The 9,900-nt window shown below is 40.4% G+C and overlaps 1 protein-coding gene across 3 annotated transcripts in view; it reads left to right on the top strand.

The window, feature by feature from the left end:
- Positions 1–6,587: 6,587 nt before the first annotated feature.
- The window catches only part of LOC149155574 (N-acylphosphatidylethanolamine synthase-like), a 224,078-nt gene continuing 220,765 nt past the window's right edge, over positions 6,588–9,900 (top strand). Inside the window, exon 1 of one of the 3 annotated variants that reach the window (XM_089440700.1) lies at positions 6,588–7,324. In XM_089440700.1, coding sequence (XP_089296826.1) covers positions 7,113–7,324 — 212 coding nt within the window. In that variant the 5' untranslated portion in view covers positions 6,588–7,112. Of the gene's footprint in view, positions 7,329–9,900 lie in introns of all 3 variants that reach the window. The other 2 variants (XM_089440698.1, XM_089440699.1) reach the window with 2 other exon arrangements.

Below are 9,900 nucleotides of genomic sequence, written 5' to 3'. Positions count from 1 at the left end.
ATGGGACAGAAAGAAGCAGGTGTACAAACTCGAAGAACAATTGCAGAAGCTTCAAGCTATTTAGCATTACTCTCCTCAACTGAACCACAAAATGTGAAAGAGGCATGCAAAGATGAATGTTGGGTGAAAGCAATGGATGAAGAACTTGAGCAGATCGAAAAGAACAACACTTGGGAGCTGGTTCCTAGACCAAAAGATAAGAATGTTATCGGGACAAAATGGGTCTTCAAAAACAAATTGAATGAAAATGGAGAAGTAATTAGAAATAAAGCCAGACTTGTTTGTAAAGGGTATGCGCAGCAAGAAGGAATAGAATTTGAAGAAACCTTTTGTTATAGACATTTTTGTGCCTCGCAGCATGGAGCATGAAATGTCGATAATTACAGGGATCCAAAGTCCCTAAACATGTTGTTCTTACCCCTAGAGGAACAAGGTCAGCGAACCACAGCACTTCCCATCAGTTCTCCACCTGAAAACACTCAAAAACAGGCTATTTTTGGATCATGTCAGCTGCTCCACTGAGCATCTGTGCTGAATGTCAACTGCTCCTCCTTGTACCTGCGCTGAAAGTCAAAACCAATGAAGGCTACCTGCGCTGGGCGAGATTGGCCAAGTGGCACAGTCATTCTGCAAGGTGTCAACTGCCCAGGAAGCTTCCAAACTGACACTTGGTTCAAGGAATTCGCCCTATGATGAGTAAGAGGTACTTGATCTCCATGTGGAAGCAAGGATCTCCAAGTGGACTCAAGAACTGAAGTTTAACTGAAGAGGGAGAGGACACAAGGCAGCTTTATGTCAGTCTCAAGCTGACTCATCCTTTCTCCTTCTACCCTATATATAGAGCTCTCTCATGAGGTCTAGGGAGGCTGGAATTTTGTGCAAAGTAAGGAAGTGCTGTTGGTTTACAGTTAGAGTTATTGGGTGATTGCTTTTATAGAGGAGAAGAGGAGATTTCTTGCTGCTGGGGAGGTGCTGCTGGATTGGAGCCATTTATGGTTGTAACTTTCTCAGAACCTTTTTCTTCTATCAATAAAGCTTTTGATGTTCTCCTATATACTTGTATTGCAATGATGTATTGTTTTTATCTGTATATTTGATCCATTCTAATCCATGCATCAGTTATGAGTACATGTTTCTTGTAGTTTCCCTCTCTTGTTTTTGCAGGATCTTTGTGTAGCTGAGCCGGCAAAGGGAGCAAGGAGCTGGGAACAAGAGGCAAAGAGAGAAGACAGGATCGACAAAAGCGAAAGACATCGGTTGGTCAATCTTTTCTTCCTTCTCTGTACTTTCATAAAGGAAAAATATCAAAGCTTTACTTTCAGTTGTTGCTAAGGAACTATCACCCTTAGAGTAGGGATAGGGTCATTCCGAGTCGGATACTTTCCCCCACAACACCTTTGCTCCTGTTGCAAGACTTGAGGCCATCCGAATGTTTCTTGCTCTCTCAAGTTTTCAAAACTTCAAAGTATTTCAAATGGATGTGAAATCAACCTTTCTGAATGGAGACTTGGAAGAAGAAGTATACATTGAACAGCCAGATGGGTTCATTCTTGGAAATGATCCAAACCTTGTATGCAGATTGAAAAAGGCCCTCTATGGTCTCAAACAAGCTCCAAGGGCTTGGTACTACCGCTTGGACAAATATCTTCATCAACAAGGTTTTTCAAAAGGTTCAGCAAATAGCAATCTTTATATAAAAGTTGAAAATGACAAATTGCTAATACTTGTTGTGTATGTAGATGACATTATTTTTGGCAGCAATGAAGAAGCTATGAGTCAAAGCTTTGCCTCGGTCATGCAGAAAGAATTTGAAATGTCCTTGCTAGGAGAACTGACATATTTCCTTGGTTTGCAAATCCAACAAAAGGAAGGAGGAATCGTTTTATCTCAAACCAAGTATCTCAAACAGATTTTGAAGAAATATGGCATGGAAGATGCAAAACCAGTATGTACACCCATGGTCACAGGATGTAGTCTCAGTGCAAATGATGAATCTGTAGCAGTACATCAACCAACCTACAGATCTATGATTGGAAGTTTACTTTATTTGACAGGTACCCGACCGGACATCATGCATGCAGTTGGAATAGTTGGAAGATTTCGGGCAAATCCGAAGGAGACTCATCTTCAGGCAGTAAAGAGAATTTTCAAATATCTTCAAGGGACTCAAAATTATGGCTTATGGTATCCTAGAGATACAGATCTTACTCTTCATGCTTATACAGATGCAGATTGGGCCGGAAGCGTGGACGACAGGAAAAGCACAAGTGGTGGTGCGTTCTTTATGGGTTCCAGACTAGTATCTTGGTTCAGCAAGAAACAAAGTTCGATTGCCTTGTCTACAGCTGAAGCAGAATATGTTGCTGCTGCATCTTGTTGCACCCAACTCCTTTGGATGATGCAGACTTTGCAGGATTTTCAAATCACTTGTACACCACCTATCCCCATCTTATGTGATAACACAAGTGCAATCAGCATCTCAAAGAATCCGATTATGCATTCAAAAACCAAGCACATACCAATCAAGTATCATTTTCTCCGGGAACAAGTGCTTGAACAGAAGGTCAAGTTGGAGTATGTTCCTTCTAAAGAACAAGTTGCTGATATTCTCACAAAACCATTGCCCAGGGACACCTTTGAATACCTCAGGCAAAAGCTGGGGGTTGTTGATGCATCATCTTATTGTTGAACCTTTTCTGATTGATGGTACAGGTTCAGGGGGAGCATATAATGCATTGTTGGCATTATGGAGGATGGTCAGAAGGAGATCTTGGAAATAGCTGCAATATGTCTCTATCTCTTTCATGGTGGATTATGGTTCTTTGTTACAGATCTGGTTCTTTTTTAGGGAGCATGATCTTAGGGGGAGCATACCCCTTTGCCCTTGATGTCAAAGGGGGAGAATGAAGCTGAAGATTGTAAGGTTGCCATCAAGTCCAAAGGGGGAGATTGTTGGCATTATGTTCTCTGGTATGGCTATATGTTACAGATGTTGTACTTGATGGCAACTCCCATGACAAGGCTCTCAATTTATTGAAAAATAAGAAGGACGCAGGAAATCAGTTCAGAAGGTGCGTACCCACAGGTACACCTTGCAGGGACCGCGTCCAGAGACGTAGGCCAGCCATTCAGGAGGTGCGTCCACCCAGTGCACACATTTCAAGGCAGAGAAAAGCTCACGTGGGGGTTTCTTGTGTTTTACTCTTGGTATCTAGCCGACGGTATTGTGTTATTATGGTGTCGGCTCGTGGTATTGTTCCATGATTTGAGGAGGAACTTGCCTATATAAAGCAAAGGAGATCATTTGGTTTGAGTATGTCTTTGGTTGAATATCTTATGAGGCTAGATCTGGTCTAGATCTAAAAAGGCGAATCTTCTGAAAGACTGAGATCTCTTTGGCGCATGATCAGATCTGTAGATCTGACTGTTTGGGTTACTCTTAAAGTCTTGAAATCATTCATACCCAAAGGTACGCAGGTTCAGTGAAAGGCAAGTGCGCCGGGACGCAGTACAGTAAGAAGAGACCTGCGTGTGGACGCAGGGCAGAGTAAGATTCAGGTGCGTCTGGAACGCAGTACAGTAACAGGCGCACTGCGTGGGGACGCGGAGCATAATAAGGATCAGGTGCATCTCTGAGCAAAAAGACGCGGCGCGATAATATTTCTGGGTGCGTCCCTGCAGCAACAGGACGCAGTGCAGTTGAAGGAACAGTGCGTGGGCACGCAGTGCAGCAGAAGGATCTCTGCGTGTGGACGCAGGGGAGCAGAAGGTTAACTGCGTCTGGTCGTAGGACACAGAAGGGAAACCTGCGTCTCTGTCTTAAGATGTTCTGTTGATTGAATTTCTCTGTTGATAAGGTGTTCTGGGTTAGTTCTGTTATTGCTGATCTGATAACTGTAGTGGACTGTAACTGTTATATTCTTGATGATCATTTGATGCTTTATGAAAAGAAGTAGGGGGTTGTAGCTCCCTTCCAGGAGAATGAAAACGAGAGAGAGTTGTAGCTCTCTGCAGGTTGCAGCCTGCGTACTAGTAAAGGACTGCACCAGTACAAAATCATTGTAAAAGGAGTTTCTAATTTGAAAGAAGATAGAGACATATTGTAGCAGGTGGTTTTCACCCACATTGGGTTTCCACCTTACATCTTGTGTTCTTTGGTGTGACTATCTGTTTTCTTTGTTCATGCTCATTATTTTATGGTACTGACATGCAAAATAATTCAAAGATCAAATAAGGAAGATTTATTAAATTGCTAGATAATACTGATTCACCCCCCCCTCTCAGTATTATTTCCAACATGTTGGCCGTGTTTGTTGGCAACACGACACTTTGTAATTTTATGTACAATTGAATTACAAAATTTGAGTTTATTATTATTTGGCTAGACTTCAGTTTATGGGAGTTGCCCCTCCCATTGAATGTTGTGTTGAATGTTTTATCTGCTGTGCATATTGATAATTGATGAAGATTAATTGAAGTTTATTTCTGTTGCGTTATAACACTTGAAGAATTGGAAAATTGACTAAGTATTTGGTTAAGGAGTGTGGCGGTCCTACACTCGCCTATGAGTGGTTGAAAGACTACCACTAGGATAGAAGCGTGACACCTCTGGATCTTGAATCTTTAATTTGTTGCCTTACGTCTGAGAAAAATAAATCTTAGATATTTAACTTATTTTCTTATATTTAATAAAACTGAATTATTAATCGAGCAAACTTAGTTTTAAAACATACTCTCTACCTAAACACCAAATAATCAAGTGGGCAGAAGAAAGAGATAAGCGTGTTAAAGGGCAAGCAGGTTTTAAACCTAAACATTCCATAGTTGATCATTGCATAACTTTAAGGCACATCATTGAAAAAGTTTGGGAGAAAAAGGAAGAAGCCTTTTGTTGCTTTGTTGATTTCAGAAAAGCGTTTGACTCGGTTCCTAAGGATAAACTTTGGCAGAGAATGGAGGAACTTGGGGTTCCTAAACATTTGAGAGTAGCTATGTATGGGTTGTATGAAGATGTGAAAGTCAAAATTAGAGCTTCAGCAGGCATTTCTGAAAGTTTTAGAAGCGATATCGGGGTCAAGCAAGGTTGCGCACTGTCTCCTACCCTTTTTGGTTTATATATCGACAAGCTTGAGGAATGGTTAAATTCACAAGGGGGTGATGGTATCTATTTGTGCAAGTTTGTTATAAGGCTTCTTTTGTATGCAGATGACTTTATTTTGATTGTTAAATCGGCTCTTGGTTTGCAAGAGCACTTACTATCCCTTGAGCATTTTTGTCAAAGTATGGGGATGCAAGTGAATATCATAAAAATGAAAGTAGTGGTCTTCTATAAGAAAAGAAAACATAACCAACATTAGTTCTACTTTGAAGGCAACATTCTGGAAGAAGTTGCGGATTACAAATACCTTGGGATTGACTTCAACAAAAATCTAAGCTGGAATGGTTGTAGAAAGAAAAGAACTTTGGGGGTTTGGAAAGCATTTTATGCTTTTCAAAATAGCTGTAGAGAGGCAGAGTTATGGGACTGGAAGACCACTCAAACTCTTTTTGGGATTTTAGTGATTCCAGTGATTCTCTATGGTTGTGAATTGTGGGCTAGCAGTACCTCCGACATGCAATGGAGACAAATTGAAAAAATTCAGAAGCGTTTGATTACAAACAAATTTAAGATGAAAAGTGCAGTTCCTTATGATATCTTGTTAAGTGAAACAGGGACTGCTCCTATTGAAGCAATTGCTATGGTGCGAGTCATAAGGTGTTTAAATTTTTTTAAGTAAATGGAAAATGGTAGATGGCCTAAGGTTGTCTTTAATGATAGATTGTGCAAGAGCAAAAAAACTTGGATGCAGCAAAATAACAAATGGTATAGTAAATGGGGTATTTGCTTGAACGCGTGTCCCATAAATAACAAAGAGATAAAAGCTTTTGTTATGGAAAAGTTCCACAAACGTACTTGGGATAAGGAGCTAGGAAGAAAGAAAAATTACTATATTAAAGTGTTTAATCCCACTCATAATCATCAACCAAAAGCATACACAGAGGCCAATATCTCTTGGAGAGCCAAAATTCTTATTGCTCAGTTAAGGAATAATTCTCATCAACTCCGTTGTGAAAGAGGGCGATGGAAAAGGCCAAAGGAAGTGTGGGAGGAAAGGGTATGCATTTTTTGTTCTTCCGGAAGAGTGGAAACAGAAAAACATTTCATCTTAGAATGTGAGGCCTTCAAAGACAACATGGAAAGTTACGCAGATACGCTGGTAGCAAGCTCTTGGGATAATCTATTTAGCGAGGGGTTTGTCAAGAAGCTAGGAACATTTATTGTGACGCTTCACAAAAAAAAGGCCAAATACATCAAGCAAATGAAGAAGCAATCTGTCCCATAAACTATCTTTAACCTCGTGGACATTAAAATAATTTCTTTCTTCTTTCAAATATAAGTAATTATCTCAAAACCACCCACTAACCCGATACACTTATAAAATTCTTACATCTCTCCTTATAATATATTACGTATAACCTTATTATCCAACTAAAAATACCTATTTACGATCTATGAAGATGATACACAACATAAGCGTGCGTGCGTGAAGATTGACTTGATTGCTCGTCTTGAGTCAAAGGGCCATAGTACACGCACTGGGGAAGGCTAAACCCGAGCGGTGTTTTCATTCCCATTCCTAATTATCCAACCAATTATACACAATACCTGCGCAAGCTCTGATGGGCGTGAAAGGCCATGTTATTACTCGTCTCGGAGTCCAATACCCCTATCCCACGCACTCGGTAAATCTGAGCGGTATATTCATTCCCATTCATAACGATGCAAATGCGTAGATGTTTTTCAGCAAGGCCTGCCCTAGCACCCGTTCACACCTTCGTATGTGTATATTGAGGTTATACCCAAAAATTCCAAGACCACTCGCTCTGAGGAAGAAAACACCAATGCCGCTAGTTTGCAAGTTTCACAGGTCAAATTAAACCTGAAACTCTATTTTATAGTATTAATAGAGGGAAACCATCTATACCCACTCTTGAAATCGGGATACAAACATATATCACTGCAATAAGCAACTATGATATTTGGCAGAATGGCTTGAGGAACAGAGGGGAGGATGGGGAGCAATACAATGGAGTGGGCTGCAAAAGCGACCCATCTGGGGGGTATCCCTCGCAGAATGGTGATTAGCACAGTTGGGGCCTTCGCTAAACTCATCACCTCCTATCTCAACTATACCCAAGTCCACAATGCAGGCACTTTGCTCCACCTCATCAAATCCAGGCCTCCTGGCACGCCTCTCATCACAGTCAGCAATCATATGTCCACGTAAGTAAGTTTACTCTCACCCTCATTCTCTTCTATTACAAGGAGCACAATAATGCAATTTGGTTGATAAGGATATCTATGTATGTAGTGCATAGAAATATGGTTTGCCAGCCTAGTCCATAGTCTCTCTCAAAGTCAGACTATTGAAGCTTTATTATCTGCATTTGGTACGATCTATACCTAGGTTAGCAAGTTGCTCTTGCACTTTCACTCCGTGGAAATAGAACTAGTCCCCAGTGCCCACCTAATGCCAAAACCTGTTAATGATGAAATATGTAAACTATTGTTGAAATACATTTTCAAGCATTTCAGTCATCAGACTGAAAGAAATAAGGTGCAATCTGACAACCCTGCTATTGTGGGCGTGGGGGTGAACCATCAACTTTTTGTGTGTCTGTGGAATGGTTCATTAAATCTAGACAGTGCACTGGAAGCATTCAATATCGCCAGTAGCCTAGACCTGTTCAAATTTGTGTCTTGCACCCCTAGGTTGCATATATCAAGTTTACCTAAATGGGAAACGTAAATCTAGACTGTGCATTGGGTGCATTGATATGGAAACTAGTCTGGATCCATCTAAATCTGGTTCTGATATGCACCTCCAAGTTGTGAAGCTGGAGGTTCAAAGCTTGAGGATGCATATCTCGTGTGCACACAAATGGGCAACATAAATCTAGACTCCACATTGGGTGTATTGAATATGGATACTAGCCCAAATGCATCTAAACCAGAGTCTAATATGCACCTCCATATTACAAAGCTTGAGGATGCATGTCTCGAGTTCACACAAATGTCCAATGTAAAACCAAAAATGCATTGGATGCATTGGATATGGGCATTAGCCCAGATTCATCTAAACTCAGGTCTGAAATGCAACTTAGTGTGGGAAAACTAGTTCACACGAATGGCCGATGTATCGAGGATGGAACTCGAGATGTGCAATCTCAAGGTGAATATCAGACCTAGGTTTATATGGCTTTGGGCCATTGTAGTTTCGCTGTTTTTGTCCATGGGCTTGATGTTTCAGTCATTGTCTTGGCCATGAGTCATGGGCTTGATCATATGTCGTAGCACCGTCTGCAATTAGAAAGTTAGAAACACTAAAAAACACCAATGGCATGCTAGAGCATATGGACTGTTATATAGCTTTGCAAAGCTGTGTTCCTTTGCATCAACATTGACAAGACATGTTTCCAATTTTGAGATGATTTTTAGGTGTTTTCAAGGGCAATTCACACCTTTTAAGGCACAAAGAACTGTTCTAAAGGCATTTTACACTTTGTCAAGGGTTTCAGGATTGACGGGTGCAGGACTACCTGGACTTCACTATTTTCATAAGTTATTGATGTTTTATTTATTATTACAGGGAAACAGGTGAGAGAGATTTTATTAATATTTACAAAGATTACAAAATATACAAATTCCAGATCTGGCTTTTTAGAGAAAATAGGGTTTCTGCAATGAGAGCTTATAAAGAACAACTCCCAAGAACCGTTGAAAGCACCAGACTAATGTATATAGATGATAAGAGGAGATATTGATCATGCAAAAGGAAACTGTACTTGGCTGCTAAATCTTCTTCTATATTAGAGCTAACAGACTCTATATAGAAGAGTTAATGACTAGACGAAAAAAAGCTTTCGAGCTCTATGCAGGCCACGGAGGAAAACAAAGGAACAAGATTTGGAAGGGTCTCAGAGACTAGGAACTGTCTTTGTCATTTCATCCCTCATGTCATCATACTCTCTGAGCACACCTCTTTCCTGCTGTTTCCAATCTCAAATCCCCCAACCTCTTAAAGACACTGTTTAATTCTCCAGTTCTCCTTCTATAGTTATGTAATTTATCAAGTTTGGCAAGCGTTTTCTTGCTTTTCTTCAAGTTGTCCTCCTATAAGTCTTAATCCACTGTCTCATGTTTGTCATGGCTGCTATTGCTTACATGATCTCCTCTTTCAAATATCTACATTTTTCTTTTTATGTTGCTTCTTTCACTTCCAATTAGAAATGCATTCCACTATGGTCATTGTGGCAAAAACCGTAAAATGGTTAGAAAAATAGAAAGGTAGGACCACCCATAGTACTGAATTCTTGCTAAATGGATGCTTACAAAGAAATTTGTAAGATAAAATGAATAGGAGTAAGAGCCTTTTATTAGTTTGTAAAGGACAGTTCTTTGATATGTATGCCTCTTGTTCCCTCAATATGTAGCACGCCTTGTGAGGGTAGCTCACAAGACAAGAACTAGACCAAGGGACAACAATATGAGGTGTGGCCCACTGTCACCACAACCACTACCTCCTGCTCTTTAGTGGATTTTCACCACAAGGGAGGCTTCCCTATATTAGGTCACCTAAAGGATTTATCAAATGCAACGGATAAAGGTGACAAAGACAGGCTAAGGAGGGCTGATCCTCTTAAGAACAAATCTTAGCTAGCACAACAAGACAATTTCCATCCTCCAAAAGGCCTAATTAGAGCACAACGTGACCTAGGGCTTGAGAATAAGCAAGGTTAATAGGTTTATCTAGGATCACAAGGCCAAGAAAATACTTCAAATAGATGTATATGACCAAT

This window comes from Pinus tabuliformis, chromosome 9, assembly GCF_031772625.1.
Source record: "Pinus tabuliformis cultivar Carrire ecotype Pingquan chromosome 9, CPIR1, whole genome shotgun sequence".
In the NCBI taxonomy this organism is placed as follows: Eukaryota; Viridiplantae; Streptophyta; class Pinopsida; order Pinales; family Pinaceae; genus Pinus; species Pinus tabuliformis.
This window is presented reverse-complemented; position numbering and strand designations above follow the sequence as displayed.